We start from the raw sequence: 17,365 nt of genomic DNA on the forward strand, positions 1-17,365 counted from the left end.
GGGGCAAAACAATTCCTCCTGCTTGTAACAAACTCTGTTAGGAGAGCAGTCCCACTGACCCGGGGGCGAGGCAGACTGCTGCGTGAGAGCTCTTGTCCCTGAGCTTGTATGGACTTGTGTGCTGCAGTTTGCAGGAGAAGGATGAGTGAACTGTTTGGCTTTCATTTGTTGGTGGGAGAAAGAATCAATCTTTCTCCCTGTGTAACTGTGGTGTTGAAGTAGTCCTCTCTCTTCTCTCCTGCATGTGCTCACCACTAGAGGTCACTGACAAAAAGGGAACTGCGTGTTCTGTAGCAGGATGCCCTTCGAGATGATTTAGACCAGGGAAGGGAGGTGGTGTCGTCCAGCTGTTTTATGAAGAATTAGGCATTGAGTTTTCACTGACTGACAAAATATGGCAACACCATGATCAAATATAGTGTAAACCAGGAAAACCACATATCATTGTCCAGTTTATGAATAAAAAGTGAACACAGCAATAAAACACTTCTTGCTCTTACCTTCTCATGGCCATTGTTCTGGTAGCGAGCACGGCTGAAGTCATTGTGGTATGGTTTTATACCTAGGCAGTGAAAATTCATTGCTGTCTGCCATTTTGCCTGATGCATGATTCAAACAATTGACTACTTTCTCCTTAGCTTTCTTGTTGCTCTGCTTGAGTGGTGGGAGGCCTGTATGTTGTGTGTACAAATCACTCACTGCAAAAGTGCAAATATCTCTGTAGATCAGGTTCGCGTGGCTCTGACTGAAGTAGCCCCCCTGATCTGAGGGACAGCTGTCTGAGCACAGACGCTCACCTGCAAGCTGCAGTTTCTGATCTGCTGCCTTTTCCTTGGAGGAGATGGCAAACATTTGTTCTGCCCTGGCAGTTGAATGCTGCCTTCTTGTCTCTGCAAATGGTTAAATCCTGAGAGCGCAAGTCTCTGTGTGAGACGATGACGAGGACTGGAAGTACCGCTGTGCGTGTAAGTGTCCTGGCCCTTTTGGATATAAGCTGTTGTCAGCTGACGAGGCAGGAGGCCTTAAAACTGTGGATCGGCCTTTTTGTGGCTGATGCTGCTGAACTGCCCTGCCCTAGTCATGTCCCAGCTTTTTTGGATCAATTTTGAAACCTTAAACGATGTAGTTCTCATTACTGGCCCCTTTATTCCTGTTCTGCACGGCTGATCTGCCTAGCTGCAATCTACATTTCTGGTTTCATGCTTCTGTAACCAGAGCAGGTAATGGAGAAAGGGCCCTCAGCAGTGACTTCGATGTAAATCCTTAACTCTCTTGAATGGGTTTCCAGAGTGATGGCAGGATATAGCTGTGTAAATATTTCATGAGGGAGCCTGAACTGATGGCTATCTGTATCATTAGCTGGGAGAAAGAATGACTTTGTCTTGGTGGTGAATCTCCTGGGGAATGTGTGCGTTGACTTGCAACAGGTTTATGCAAACACTTGAATTGTAAAATGATCCCATAGGTGCAGTTATTTACTATAACGAAAATAAATGCTGAAGGCTTGATATGAAGGAGCAGGATGATCTGCATATATGAAAGTAATTTATCCTGATCAGGCTCTCTTGCTCCCAGGCGGGAAGATATATTTGTTTAAATCTAGTGCATCTCTGTTTAAATCGCATCCTCTCACTTTAGTGGCTATGAGTTTGTGTGATGAGTTTTCTTTTTCAGATGAGTTGCGTTGTCCCTTTAGCCTTTTTTTTTTTTTTCTCTAGCAGAATGCTGAACTGTGTAAAATTAGTCTGACACTTGTTTTGCACTGGTGTAATCTGTTGTCTTGCAGTAGTCCCTACCAACACAGGCAAGTGCTTTGGGTTTTTGTATCTGAACTATCCTTATAGAAGCTAGCAAGTTTAAAGAAAACTTGTGTATTTCAGGTTTATATCACAGACACTTCTTCATATACAGAGTTACTTGGATTTGAAATGTGCCTAACAGTTTCCAGCATGGGTTTTGTGGATGTCGGTGTTGCATTTTAACTCCTCTGCATATGGGAGATAGAATAGCAGGTTCTGCCTTGTGCAGTATAGTTAATTTGAAATGTTTTAGGGTCCAGCTTTGATCTCTTTTGCAGGCATGTATTGCCTTTTGTGAGAATCACTAGCAGATAAGACAGATGTGCAGTCACAGAGAATCATAATTCCTTGTTGTCCTGCCTTTTATGGGATGGCAGAGTGAGGCTGTGGAGGCAAGCGTATCTAATAAATGTTTGCTCACATCTCTGCAGGTGATCTTAATTTAATTTTGCACCATCTCCTGTTGCTTGACTTGATGGAAATCAGGGCTGAGTTTTGTTTTACAGCTTTTTTTTTTCCCATATGCTGCAGCTTCATTGCACTTTACAAAGTATTGTCAAAGGGCTTGAGACAGGTACTGGATTCTTGCAGTCATTTGGATCAGGCAGATGGATTCGGGAGTTCAAGGTGAATGCCAGAACCTCTCTTCCTGGTAGAGTTGTAGCATTACATACTCTCCCTTGGAAAAGAGATGGATTTTTTAAAGAGCTTCTGAGGGTAAAGGTACACAGTTCAAGGTGATGGTGCCTTCTGCACACTGAATCTGAGCACAAAAATTGGCACAAGGTTGGGTGGCAACAGGAAATCATTCAAATATATAAAATGATGGCTGATACAAAGGTAAATTCCACACTTTGTTTAACAAATCTCATGCTATGTGGTGATAACTACTTCATAGCTGCTAAAATCCATCCCTTTTTTTCCTGAGTAATTAAGTTTTTGGAACTTGCTGCAGGTGATATAGTTGCAGGTGATGCTTATTAGGGTCCTGAACTGGCATCAAACCTTTAATGTCAGTAAAGATAATGCCTGTGCTTTCATGAAGGGAATTGCTAGGCATGAAAGTCCAACAGTGCGTAATACAACCACGGCCTGAAGGAGAGCTGGGGAGCTCTGAGGCTGTCAGCTCTGAGGCTGCTTCTCTTAGGTGCCTGGTGATCCAAGGCTGTGGTGCCAGGCTGGGCTGGGTGATGCACAGCTAGGTTGGTTAAGGTCTGGATTTTCTCTGCCCTTCCAGCTGCTTGTTTTCAGGCTGAGAACCTGGGCCTGTTCTCCAAATTGCTTTTATGCAGCAGCAGAAGGCAGTGGTGGTTCTTAGTGGATTTAATAACTAAGTGGACTTTTAAATTTTACAATTGTGGCACGCTTTCCCTGTCCTCCAAAGTTACTCCCCTGAAATGTATTTATCAGATAAAATGTGAAATCTAATGGGTATGTTTGTGGCCTGCAAGGCTGCTATTAATCATAGGGACACCATTTCTTAATGTAGATTATCTCCCACAGCTGGGAGATCGTGATAAACTAGAAAGACAGATCAATCTAGATTTGTTCCCAGGGAATGGAATGGCTTTATTAACCTTCATATTTATAAACTGCAGGCATGAGTAATAGTAATAATAATATCCTAATTTTTTTTGATGGGTTGGGAAGTAATCAGATGGGCATATTTTGTTGACACAATTTTGAGATTAATGTTCTTGTTTTCTAAAACAAAGTTTAATGGTGCTGATAGTCACACTTGCAATGTAAATGCAGAGGAGGGGTGTGTGTGAGAGAGCAAGACCGAGACTGAGTTTACAGGAAACAGAATATGTCCCAGAGAGCATGTTCAAGAAGTTTCTGTTTACTTCTACATCCATTTGCCACAGGGGAGGTTTCCTGGTCCCCTTTGGCACTCTTCCCTAAAAAGTCATCCTACATTAGCCATTTGCCACCACTGGGATTGTAAATCACACCACTCGCAATATTTTCTAAGAGCCCTTTGCGAGCGTATGGCTGCTATGGGAGACCAAACCTTGCTGACCCTGGGTGAAGAAACTTTTAATGAAGCTGGCTGGAGTTTGGTTTGAAATGGGGCAGTGAGTGTTAAGGTATAAGGTATTTAAGGTGTAAGGTTTACAAAGTGTTGTGTGCAGCTTTGTGTTACAGGCAGAAACTCTTTAGAGTATGCAAGAATCGTTAGCCATATTTTAACCAAATTGAATAAGCCTGGGATACTTAGCTGTCAGATTTAGAAACAGCTAAAAATGATGTGCACATTTAGAGCTCTCCAAAAACTTTCTCTAACTTTTAATGGGTGAAAGATTCCTATAGAAAAAATGTGCTCTTATCTGCAACAGCTCAGTCTCTGGGCTAGATTTTGACCTCTGCTACTCTGGCTCAGAATTCAGTGTGATCCTACACTTCAAAATAAGCTTTAAGAAATATCATTTAACTGCTTGGGGACTACTTCTAGCATTAAAATCTAGATTTGTCACAGGGACACTTTACCCTTCCCCTTTCCTGTGTTCAAATCTTTCTTCTCTAAACCTTGGCTATTGAAAAGAATTACAATTCATAAACAACATTACAAGAGATCTTGAGGCTTGCCTTTTCTATGTAAGGCTTGGGAGTGCCTAATGCAAAGAGGGGAAAAAAAAAGTTACTTTAAAGGTAACCTCTGGCTGGACATACTGTCTTTGACATGTAGTATGATACTGGCTTCCTTGACAAGCCTTCGTAAAGGGCTTTGAGAGCTATGAATGAAGACTGTTATTTTTGCCCTGGCTGGTAGATCCCATATCCCTTGCTGTTCTTTAGTTTGTTGTAAATTAGTCAGTAAATGGGTAGTGAAGCAGAGCTGATAGACAGACACAAAATTTTGGAAGTCTGAAGTCCCCCTAAGTATTGGGCTTCCTCTCTTTTTTTGCAACCTTTTCTTGACCACATCTGTTGTTGGAGATGATCAGGGTTTAGCATGCAGCAGTCCAGCCCATCTGCTTTCTGTTTCTCACAAAGTTTGTGCTGCATTTCTCAGGTGTTTATTTTTCCTGTGCATTTTTTAAGGTTCTTGCCATCCAAGTAACACAGTTGAACAGAAGTCCACAAATCAATGCACAGAGTAATTATCTGCTGAGGGTAATTGCTGGGAGAAGCACGGAGGAAGTGGCCCGCTGATGTGGTCGCTGTATCTAAGGAGAGAGTAGCACAAGGATGTCCTGTGGGAGCGCAGCATCTATTACCAGAGAAATATGTTGTTTGGGTAAGGTGTTATGAGGTACAGTAAATGCGTCCATGTTCTGCTAGACAAACCCTGCAGATTGGTCATTTGGCAGCGCAGCTGGCAGTAAGCCTGTCCACCCAGAGTCTCCAATCAAACCTTCTTATTTGCTGTGACTTCCCAGTGGTCAGTATAGTTTGTAAGTGGCTCTCACCTGCAAAAGTATACATCTTTGTCTTGTTCAGTGTCCTGCCCCTCTGGGTGAAGGGTAGCACCAGTTATGGACAGTGGGAGCTGCTTTTTCTTTCCTGTTATAAAGTGAGCCACAGTTTTGCTTCCTTTGCTGATACTTGGGCTGCCAAAGCAGGCGAAGTATCTACCTTTCCTTGTTCATGTCAGAGCTGATATTCTGGCATCCCTCTTTTGCTGTTGGTTGCAGAGGATTGGCTTGAGATGGGGATTGCATTTTGTTAGGTGGTGTGGATATGCAGAAGAGATGGAGCTTCTCCTAAAAGCCTTCTGAACAGAAGAGTGTGGCGTAAGAGAATGGAAGTAGCATTATCTCAGCTCTACAGAAGGAGCTGGACACTGTAACATGACATTAAACTGTATTGCACAGCATACTTACACATCTGCCAAATCGTACTGTGGATTTTTCTCCTAATAGCACAGTTAAGCTTTTGCATGAGAAAATGATGTTCCTTTTTGCTGCTGGCATGGCCAGAGCCTCTGTGCCAGTGGTTCATGGCAAGGCAGTTTGGGTCTGTATCTGTGCTAGCGCGTGATCCCCATGTCGGGGTTCATTCTGACCCAGCTCATTTGGGCTGGGTCCCTGTGATGATCGGCACTACCGAAACAACAATGGGTCGGTAGTTTTAGAAAGATGAGTGCTGTTATAGATCATCCACTGTAAACAAGTGTGCAGAAGAGACCCAGGTGCGAAGCACAAGGCTTTGCTGGAAAAGCAGCTTGTGTGGTGGTGTGCATGGAACTGTGCTGTGTCCCCTTGGGAGGATGAAGCACACTTCTGACTCTTCTTTGGCCTGTAATTTTGGAAAGGGGGGCTTTGGGTCTTGAGGGATGCTCTGCAGGGCTCTTGGATATCTGTCTTGTTCCGTCTTCCTAATTGACTACTTTACATTATCTTACAGTCAATGAAGATTGATTATGGTAGAAACCAGGCAATTTTCTTTTGACTTTAATAATGTATTATGATAATCTTGTGGCCTCTCATCTAATATTTCTGAAAAGCTGGTTGATGCATATCATTGAATGGGCTGCAGGCCAAAACTGTTAATGTGGGTGCTTGAAAGACTTGTATGCAGCTTCCACTCAGGGAGGAGGCAGGTAGAGTAAATGTGAGTAGGGACTTTCCCATGCCGCTCTCTAGTTCAGTGCTGACTTCTGCTGATTGTGAGCTTGCATGTAGTCTCTGGCAAAATGGTCTTCCTGGGAAGACTAACCCAAGTGGGGAGTCATGCTTGGGACTCTCATGGTCCTAGGAAAACTGTGGAGCTCTTCTGCTCAACGCTTTTCCTAGTGTTTCATAATCTGTATTAACATGTTTATGGTTAGATGCTTTCCTGAGTTACAAGAATTCTGAAGACCAGTGAAAGCTGCATCTTTAAGGTGGATACGAGAACTGACTGCTGCTCGGCAATGTCTGTCAGTACGCTAGCATGCACTGGATGCCTTCCTTTCTGTGGAAGGCATTCAGAGTTTCTAACACAAAACAGCAGTCTGCAGTCCAGCCAGCTTTGCTAACAAGAGCTGGCTTTTCCACAACAGATATCGCTACTAGGAAATATACTTCTAGCTGGTATTAGCTCAGATTGACTGGAGGCTTCTTCAAACATAGCAAACGATTGCAGAATCAAAATTCATCACGCTTTTTTTTTTTTTTTTTTAAATGTGTGCATGGCGTTTTGACCACTTGAAAGATTGGTGTTGAAATGAAATGCCCTTTTAGTCCTAAACTGTAAGGAAAAGAAAGAAATGATGGAGTGGAGAAGCCTTTTACAGAGCCATTTAAAAAAAAATCCGCAAAATATGGCAAGATGTTGTGAAAAGATGTGTGCTGCATGCTCTGTGTGTGAGAAAGCAGAATAGACTGAAGTGGAAAATCTTACTGGTTTTAGGATGGGCATTTCAGGACACTTGTTAAATCCTGTTACCTGGATTTTGGTTGTGATTATTGTAGCACAGAAGAAAGAAATAAAAATGTGAATATATGGCCCAATTTTCAAATATAAGCTAGGCACTTTTGGGTGGAGACAGACACATTTTCAGTTTTGATTCTTTTGTTTCCTTTGAAAATCAGTCGTCTTTATAGTGTGTGCAAGGAAGTTTCTCAAATCAAACAAATGTCAACAGAATCACGCAGCTGTATGTGAAATGGAGTTGTGGTTTAACGACACCTTATAAAAACCTTCCCTACAGCAGAGCAGTGATATTATAGCTCAGTGAAGCAATCTTAAACCCCACTGTAGCCCTGCAGATATATTTTTTAGAGTTGTGGTCTGGGAATCTTTTTGTCCTTGAGGATTCTGCCTGATGTTGAACCTACAAGAAAATGGACATTGGTGGGATCACTTATCCTTCTGCATTTCACAGAAGATGCGCGGTGCCCTTTCAGACTGATACAGTTGGATAGCAGCACAAGTCTTCTGTCACTACTTGTCTGCCTGAGTTTGGGCTTTAAAATGCTGTTGTGTAAGTCCAAAAATCTCAGCATTGACTTTTCAAACAAAAGAAAAGGCAGGATTCCCTCTGCGGGGGCTGGGCTGCAGGTCTGTAGCGTTCTTTCTTTGCATGGCAGCTAGTACCTGCTGCCTCAGAATAATGCGAGGGACCTTCTGTTATTCTACAGCATAGTAAGGTAGATGTGGATGGAGACTTCCTTCCCGCTTGTTATTGAAAGTTCACAAAGGTTTCTATTCCAGGAGGAAAAAAAATTTTGCTTCAGAGTGTGTGTTCTTTGTTTTGTGTGTCGTTTGGTGTGGGTTTTTTTTTTTGTTGTTGTTGGTATCAGTCAGAACTTCTCAGGGGCTTTCCCCATTTTAGGGACGCTTCTTGAAAACGTGTGCCAAGATTTTTGCTTTTGATCAAGCCACCTCCTATTTCAGTCATGGCAAGGCAATGGATCGCCAAGTTCCCCATTTCTCAGCTGTCAGGCTTTCAACCCTTGTCTGCTTTTTGCTTCAGTTCAGGCTTTTGTGCTTAACTGGGCAGCGATGTATGGAGCGGGTATGTAGCCTGTGATTATGTAGACTCTAGTAGCTATTTTCAATTAGATTTTCATGCTGTTGGGGTGTTTGCTGGTTCACCGATTACTCAATCCAAATTTCCAGTATTCATTTTTATGCTCACTTGTGAATGCACAAAGCCATTTTTATTGATGACTGACAGCAGTTAGAGTATCCCATGTTGCTGTAAGATTGGCAGAGTGTTTAGGCCGTGGACGGAGCAAATTGCAGTTCTGTCTTTGTTTGTTACGGTTATGTTGTGACAGCCAGAGCTTTGTACCTGGAGCAGAAAGGTTCCCACAGTGCACTAGCAGTCTTCTGCTCCTCTTCTGTTGTGTTCAAGAGTATCTTTGTGCAAGTCTGCTCCCTGCCCTGTTCTTTTTCCGTGTGTTTTAGTCTTGCAGGAAGGTTGCTTTGTAAGGAAATGAGTGCCATTCCCGTGGGCAGCCTGATGTCTAGTCAACTTTCAAAAAAAATCCCCACGTGGTTCTTGCCTATGGTGCCGCTGACAGCTGAGCCTGAACTAAGGGAAAAGTTGTCAGCTTTTCTAGCTGTCCTCTTGCCACTGGAGTATTGCTTCCAGAGCTCTGCTCGGTGTGAACTTTAACTCTTCGTTCATGTAATTCATGAACTTTAATACTTCATTTAATGACTCCCCTGGGAAAGTTTTACTAATACTTCTTGCTGCCAGGCAGTCTTTTCCTGATAGCCTTGGCAACGTTTTCCCTTAGTGCTGGTTCTGTTAGTCCTGGCTCCAGCCCCTGATGTATTACTGTTTTCTTAATGTTTGTGCCTTTCATTTGTTAAAAGATCCTGGAGCATTTTGATGGATGAGGCTGTAAATCATGACAAGGCCAGGGGTTCCCTCTTGTTTGACCACTGGGAGGTTAAGTAGGAAAGAAGTTCAGTCAAAATTAGGATATTCTGGGTGTCATTTTCCTTCCAGGAGTAAAAACTTGTCGGGGAGCATGTCTTTTTCAGCTGTGGCACATCAATAAATAGAGCCATGAGGCTAAAGATGCTAAACTAAGGTAGTTTAGGGAATACTTTTTTGCATGGAAGTTATGCTGAACTTGCTCTCTTCTTTTTTTTTTCTTTTTTTTTTTTTTTTCCCCCTTGCCCCTGCAGTCTTAGCTTGAAAAGCATTTGATGTAATAAACCAGAAAACACAGGGAGAGATTGGGTAGGTTGATGTCCGGGAGAGAGCGCTTCAGAGAGGAGAAGTGGCAGTAGCACGTCCTGTTGGACAGTCTGACCGTATCTGAATGTGGCTGTGGATGAGTTTTGTAGGCATATTTGTAGGAAATCATTTGAAACGCCTGTACTGTGACTTGTCAAAGGGGCAGCAATACCTCTGCCTTGGCAGGGAATGCTGAGGGTCTTGCACATGTCTGTTGGACACCCTCTGCTCTTAACCCATCAAAAATGGGCTTCCCCTGCCTGCCCATAAAGTATGTACTGCTTGTGTCTGTTGTGCTGCCTGTATGGCAATAGAAGGGAAGAGATTTTTTTTTTTGCCTTCACCTGTAGAGGTGGTGATCCTAAGTCCTTACACATGAAGTTCAATTGCTTTTATTCAGGTCTGCTTCAATGGCAGTAGCAAAAAAACCCCCAACCCTTCAGCAGGCTGCAGCAAGAGCTGGCTGAGCCTTGCAGTATCAAGAAATTGGAGGGTATTCCTAGGTTTTCTCATCTGTGAGTTCTCTTGTTTGTGAACACAGACCAGAGGATGACTATTCAGTTTTTTGGCAGTGAAGTATTTCAAGGGCATGAAAAGCTGGCTCTTGTCACTACGTGCTTGATTTGTTGTGGAAAGACAGTAATTTGCCTTAGATTTACTACAGGGCTTTCTGCTAAATCACCAGAACTTGAGAAGTTTGCTCTCTGCAAAGTTAACTTCACTCAAACTCTAAATAATAGATATGAAAGGTTTATTAAGCAAATAAGTAAAACTCCCAGGGCTGTGAATTCCATTTCCCCCAAGAAATATCTGGAGCCGATCACTTGCCAAACCAAACAAGTCAGGTATTGCAGTTCAGAGAAAAACAAATGATTATTTTGTTTACAGGCTTTCACATCAGGATGAAGGGGAAAAAAAATATTATCACTTCTGTGAGGGGAAAAATGATTATTGAAATAAATGTGTTTCTGCCCTGCCAGTAAGGCAACTTTATTTGTTCTTCTTATATTTAGGTGCTTTTCTCAGATATTGCAGTAACAGGCAGGCAAACCCTTTAAATTCAGAAGGACTTTTTCTGTATCTGAAGGCCGTCTTGGATGGGATGTCTCATTTGTACTTAAGTCAGTCACTGTATTTTTAATATTATGATGTGCTCCATAATGCATATTTAGTTCTTCTGGGAAATTAACCTGGCATGAGCTTGTAGAGCAGATAGGCCAGGATGCGTCCACTTGTAAATCCTGTGTAGCATTTTGCTTTAAGTAGCTAACAAATTTGTACTAAGATAGTGCCTTTCCTCTTTAAGTGGATGGCCGGGACTAGTTCTGGGTTAAATGATAGCTTGTGGGAGGAGAAGCTCTTTATTTAAGGCTTAATAGTTAAAAGGAGAGAAAATCTTCATCTTTTATCTCCTTCCTTCTTTATGCATGAGGCTTTTCCAGTAATATTAATATTTTACTGTTGCAGCATCTTGCTGATAAATGAAGATGAAGTCTCAAGAAATGAGCTTTTAAACCTAACAAATGACAAGTACTTAATAGAGCTAGCCTTTCAGGGAAGTTTTGAAGCGTTATAGAAACCAATGAAATCCTGCCTAAAAACTCAGCAAACTGAGTGAAAGGAAATAGAAGACGGAAACCGCTTTCTCCTTCAGTAAGGACCACGTTGTGTTACTGGTCATTAGAAAATACCTGCCTGCACAACCTCCCTGAAACCGTGAGCAGTTTTATTCAAAACGAGTAGGAAAGGTGGTAACCTCTGTCCCTAAGTGTTTTACGTTCCTATTCCCTTCTCAAGTGCTCATTAGGAACTCTGTTTTGTCCTTGAACCTCTGAGTCTGTGTGGGTTTTCTTGGGTTTCTTTGGTGGTGTTTTTTTTTTGCTTCTGAAGCACCTTTATTTTCTGAAATTTTGCTCACGTACAAAAGAAATCTGTCTGTCTATGGCTAGATTACTTTCCCCGTTTGTGAAGAACAGTTTGGCAAGTCAAGGGCACTGGTTTCCTTAGTGATGCTAACAGTTGGTGGGTAGACTCAAACTGGAAGTGTTTGTATGAACTTCTTGATGCCTTTGGCACAAAAGAGGGTTGGATGTGAAATAGCCTCAGTTTTGTGAAAACAAAATGTCCTCTGCTGGTTTTTGTTTGTTGCTTATCCGTAATTCCTTTAATATTTCAAAAAAGCCATAAAGGACTGACAGATTACAAGTTGCATGAAATATCAGAGTAATTATTTACACTTTCATGCTTCTTTGTGCAGACATGAAACAATAAATACCCATAAAGTCTCAGAAGTGACACTTACACAGCGGGGGATTCACAATTTCTTATGTGCTGGGGTTTGCTTCTCCTGCTTGTAACTTTACGGTAATATGTGATATTCCTGCATTTGGTTTTAAGTAAGCTCCAAGGGCTTAACTGTGTCTATAAAGCAGCATCTGCTGGAAGCCAGGCTTAGGTGGGTGCTGCAGCTCATTTGTCTGAGTTGACTGCGTGGTAGGGGGAACAGCCTTTTCTTGCAGGGCCTTTGGTGACCACTGAATTTTGGTGGTGCACGTGGCTGCCTTAGGCAACCTGTGGAGAGCACAGCTTCTACTCTGTAAACTCCTGGGCTGCCTAACTCATTGTAGTGACGTGGCTTTCTTCCCTGACCTGCCCCAAATAATTGGGACAATAGCTGCTTGTCACTCCAGGCAACTGCGTGTCAGGCACAAAATGGTTTGTTCCCTCCAGTTTGCGTTCTGCAGAGAGAGGAGATTATTGTGCAGTCGTGAAACACTTGGGTTTAAATCCTGGAGTCCCTCTCACTCTCGAATGAGATTCAAATACTTTGTTTCTTAAAATGTCGTAGAGAATTTTATTGCTGTGTTAGTAGAACAAATCTTGTGTGTGTGTGTGGGTTCTTCTTTTTTTTTTTTTTAAATTTACTGTCCTAAATTACTGAAGGGTCAGTGTCTAATGAGAAGAGGGATAGAAAGCAAGAATTCATGTGTGGCCACTCGTGTCAGCTTTAAGTTTAGCAGGCCTGCAGCTGAACTGTGCCACAGTGTTTAAAATGTGATGCTTGAATCTAAATAGTTGTAACTGACTGTCTTTAAACAGAGAGAACGTGAGCTCGAGGAAGGAGATGTTGGAACGAGCTTGACTCGAGAGAACGCTGGGAGGAAGGAGGAGGATGAAAAGAGAGAGATGATTACCCCGGCTCTGAGAGAAGCACTCACAAAACAAGGTGAGGTTCTGCGAAGACCAGATGGTAGACCAGGATTTGAAGTCTTAGTGGTAGACTTTCGACAGAGCAAGTGAAAGAAGGTGTTCTTCATGTTAAAGATACTGCTCTGGACCCTCAGTCATGGTAGGCTCTAACCAGAGGCAGGACAAAGATTAGGCAGGGGCTGTTTGTACCTCACTGTTGCAGGGGAAGAAGCTAAAGCTGGGTAATGCATCTCTGTGATGCACGCTATAACGTGGAGAGCGTATCAGAGTTCGCAGGGTTTAATGTATCTGCTAAGGTAGCTTGAGATTGAAGGTGATACTCCCACATGCCTCTAGCTCCCAGAGTGTAGGTTTCTCAAAGAATATTTAAAGATCAGCTTTGCATCTCTGTTTTGCATCTTAGTACCCTGCTTTTATTTCAGTTTCAAACTCTGATTTTGTTACTGAAACTTTATTTCCAGAAAAGGAAGTCGTTCAAACTAACTGTAACAATCCAGTAGATGATTAGATCAGTAGTTCTCCTATGAGCTGTCGAGAACAGTTTTAATGAACTTAACGCCTTTTTTAAAACAAAGGGCAATCATGAGAAAAGCCAGACTGACAACCCTGCAGTTCAGAAGCCTCAGTTCTGAGTGGCAGAGCCAGGAGAAGGGTGATGTGAGCTCCCCTATGCTGCTCAGTTGGAGACTAAAGGGAGTTTAGTTTCATTTTGTTTATCTTTTAGGATGAGTGTGCGCTCAGTTTTTTCTTGCCTGCTAAATCGATAGTATCTCTCTTGATGCTTCTGAGAAGGCACTTCTGGTTATTGCAGTGGAGGCACCTCGCTACAGAGCTGGGCTCTGAAGTTCTAACCACGTTCTGTGTGAGTCCAGCAGCTGTGGGATCCCAGCACCTTTTCTCCCCAGGATCTCAGCTGTTCTTCGGCCCGAGCTTTTGTAGGTGACTGGTGTTGCATTGTGCCCATCATCTGACATGTTTCGTTGTTGGTTTTTTTTCATTAACCTTAGTACAGCTATAAAATAAAAAGCCATCCTTTAAATTTGTAGTCTGAAGGAATAAAGTAAAGACTTAGCAAGGAGTGGCAGTGACTTTGCCTCCTCTTCACGTCCGTAGTGATGCTGCTGCTGGCTGGGACCAGCGGAAGGACTGTAGGAGGCTGGTTCAATATATCTTTTCAGCTTCAATTCTGAAGGCTGTAATGTGGTGGTAGTTACACTGCAGTGTGCTGCAGAGCAGCTGGAGCACTGTTACAGCCTTTTATTTTTATTTATTAATTTATTTAGTTACTACTGTCTGTGTTTGATCCAGAATGCTAATTGTTCTGTCTGCCTGAAAGGATGTTTGGAGGACAGGTGGATTTGGCTAGCAGGGCTGGGGGAGCGGGCTGCTGGAGACATGGCTGTCTAGAAATGGGCAGCAGGGAGGTGAGCACGCTTGTCTGCTGCAGGTCCCCTGTTTTGAGAGGTTACAGGGGCCACTGACTCCATGGAAGGGTGTACCAAGTCCCCGTGACATCTCAGGTTTTGCTTCGGGATGCAGGAACCCTAGAAGGGCTGTGGAGACTGCCTGTGGTACTGACTTCTGAGAAGGGGAGTAGCACACTGCCCTGGCTTTTTTGTGGTGCAGGGCTCTGTGGTGCACCGTGGTAGTCTCAGGAGTGTTTCACGCTGGCTCACTTTCAGACCCAGTCTGCGTTGCTCTGGGGAATGAATGAAACGGTCCCTTTTTAATGGTGTATAAAAAGTGGTCATTTAAAAAATGAAAACAGTGCTGGAGGGAAGGTCACCTTCCTACCATAATTTTTTTTCACACAAAGGTAAGCTCTTTGTGAGGTTCCAGGGACAGGAATTCATTATCCAGATAAGTAGGTACGTATTTCTCCCTTCCTTTGACATTTGGGGTAGTGCCAGCATTGGATCAATGAGTAGGATCTACTTACTTAAATCTGCAGTTTCAAAGACTTAAGACAATTGTGTCTGTATCCTTACAGTTACAACTGCCTCTCGCTGGCACAACCTTCCCCTCCTTTCCTCTGCTACTCACGTAATTTTTTTCTTCACTGTTGAGTGACCATTAGAGAAGCTGCCTTTCTTTTTTCATGTCACAAAACATTTTTTTTTCTGCAAATAACACACCAGGACAGGCTTATGTGGCTATAAAAATAAAACAACTCCCTCCTTCCCTCAGCACCATTCCCCCCAAAATAACAAGTGCAACGTAGTCAAAAGATAATCTAATTTATTTAGCAACAACTGGTTGCTTTGGGTATAGGTTCAGTGTCTTTTCAAGATTATCCCTGAGGGCATAATTAGCCCAAGAGAAGAAAAAAACAGTACTAGTGACTCAGGAGAAAGCTGTTCTTTTAAATTGTAGTTGCATAACAGAAATTTGCCTTTGAACAGCATCTCTTCAGACTATTGTAATGCTTGCTCTTTTTATTTTGATTCACCTTCAGACAAATTTGCCTTCCTGTAAATTAAACTGAATATTGCTTAAACAATGGTTTTATTTTAGCACTGGCATTGAATTTCAGCTAAATATAGCCTCACCTATTGGGGTGTATAGGTGTTAGCTTTTGTAGTTGCTTGGTTGCAAATACCTTTATAAAAGACGCTCTATAATAGTTGCTTTTTAAAGTCATAGCCAATCTCGTGTTGTGAGAAAATGCCAATTCCCTTTCCATCAGTGTTCAGGCTTGCATAAAAAACAAATACAGCACAAACTCTTTAGTGCCTCCAAGTAACAAATGTAGCTGGAAAGAGGGAGAGAGGCTGACAGTTGAAATATTGGGCTCTGTTGTATTTGCAGTGGTACCATTTTGCTGTGTTAATGCTTCAGTAATTTCATCTGTTTAGGTAGATGTCATGAAATAAACTGAAAATAGAAGCAAACTTTTTATATTAATGTTTCCTATAATGATTAGTAGATACAGCCTAACATGTTCTCATTTGTTTTCTGTAGTTTACAGGTTCTCAAAACAGTCCCTGCTGGGCTTAAAGTTTTTTTGCTTGGGCTGGGTACCAGGAGGATTTTGTACGTGGTGAAGTTTGCCTTTCCAGAGCTGCTGATCATGGGGCCCTTCGCTGATTTTTCAGGAAGTGAATTTAAATCCTCCTTTAGCTTTAGAGGGAGTCTCAAGCTGCTGTTTTAATAGGAAAGGTGACTGTAAAGAACCCAGTGTGAATCCACAGCGGTTCCTTCTGTGTCCCCTGTATCAGCTGTGCTTATTTTACAGGTACAGAAATATTGACTCTCTTACATTTTCCTGCTGCTATAAAGTCAGTACAGCAATGGTGCAAAGACCTGTGCTCTGTTCAGGTTGTTAACCGTCATTAGTTTTCACTGCTCTTTGATTTGCCAAATGTTTTATTGATAGTGATGATCAGACTGAAAGCCAAACAAACTCATGCTGAATACGAAAGCAAAGGCTGGCAGTTGGGGGAATCATGGTTTTACTGCAGCTAACTTCTTGAAATATTTGGAGGTCAAACATGATGTCGCACAGTGACAGCCAATTTCATCATCCCTGTCAAGTTACAGTTGTCTTCAGGTCTTCTTTGATGTGCTTCTCTTAAATGTGCAGGAATAAAACAGAGAAAAAACAAACTCAAAACCCTGAAGAGCTGATTGTTTGCTTAGGAGATTCCAAGGACCTGGATTTCTTAAGCTGCTCGTACCGTGTATTTCCAACATGCTCTTTGCTTTGTTCTTTTCTACTGTAGCAGTACTAAATACAACACAATACTACCATGTGCTTTTCATGGTAGGCAACACAATGATACCCAAAGAGTGACCCCGCTGACGTTGTATAAATTATTCTGTTGTGTCTCTGCTACCACAGGTACAGTTTTGCTGCAGTCCAGGTGGATTGTTCTGTCTTTATTGGTTACGTGAGCCTACAATTTAGCACCAGGGAGTCCAGGATACCTCTATTTTACTTGTATCCAAAGGCAACTGGTATTAGGAGACAGCTTGTATCTGGTAGCGTGGGCTGCTTCAGTAACCACTTCTTTTCGTGCTTTGACTTCATGGTTGATATAAAGATACACTTTGATCTATGTTTTTCAGTGTGTATGGGCAATCAAGAGGCTGACCAGAAAAAATATTGAAGACTGGGCTTTTCAAATGCATACCAAACTTGTATGAGATTAGGTTTTTAAAGGTACTTGGTGGCTTTTGCTGTCCATTCTTGGACTGAGGTTTCCAGTGCCTGCAGCTCTGAGCTCTTCTGACCATCTCAGCTTGATGAGTGTCCGGACTTGGGAAATAAGATGCACTGTGCAAAGACATTGCACAGAGATTGGTGCTGCTGGATGTGTACTTTTGCGGGCCATGTGCTGAAATGTTTGCATGCATCTTTGGGATTCGGCATGCTTTATGTATAGCTATTAAACTCCAGGTGGCACTAGCAGCTCACAGCTGGGTCAGGGATTAGTAACACTGGTGCAGTCCCTGAAATGTACCACAGAATTCAAATATTGGCCATGGGAAGATTAAAAATTAGTTTGCAAAATAGAAAATTGCTCTTAGTAAGTAGAACAAATACAATGACTGAAACCAGGCAAAGTTAAGCCTACTAAACTTTCTTGCAGTTCCTTAGAAAATGTCTTTGTAAATAAACAGCGAATACACAGTTAAAGGGGAAGAATCTGGGAAGCCGAAGGTGCTGAAGTCCCACAGTGTGGAAGCTGCCAAGAGCTGGTGGTGAGCTGACTGCAATACTAATTTGCTG

General features: G+C 42.4%; 1 protein-coding gene across 1 annotated transcript in view; it reads left to right on the forward strand.

Annotated features, from left to right (window-relative positions):
• LOC143168310 (S-adenosyl-L-methionine-dependent tRNA 4-demethylwyosine synthase TYW1-like) overlaps positions 1-17,365 on the forward strand; it is a 108,648-nt gene that overhangs the window by 8,724 nt on the left and 82,559 nt on the right. Inside the window, exon 8 of the mRNA XM_076354626.1 lies at positions 12,523-12,649. Within this exon, the coding sequence (XP_076210741.1) occupies positions 12,523-12,649 (127 nt within the window). The remainder of the gene's footprint in view (positions 1-12,522; positions 12,650-17,365) is intronic.

Source organism: Aptenodytes patagonicus, chromosome 17, assembly GCF_965638725.1.
Source record: "Aptenodytes patagonicus chromosome 17, bAptPat1.pri.cur, whole genome shotgun sequence".
NCBI classification, from domain to species: Eukaryota; Metazoa; Chordata; class Aves; order Sphenisciformes; family Spheniscidae; genus Aptenodytes; species Aptenodytes patagonicus.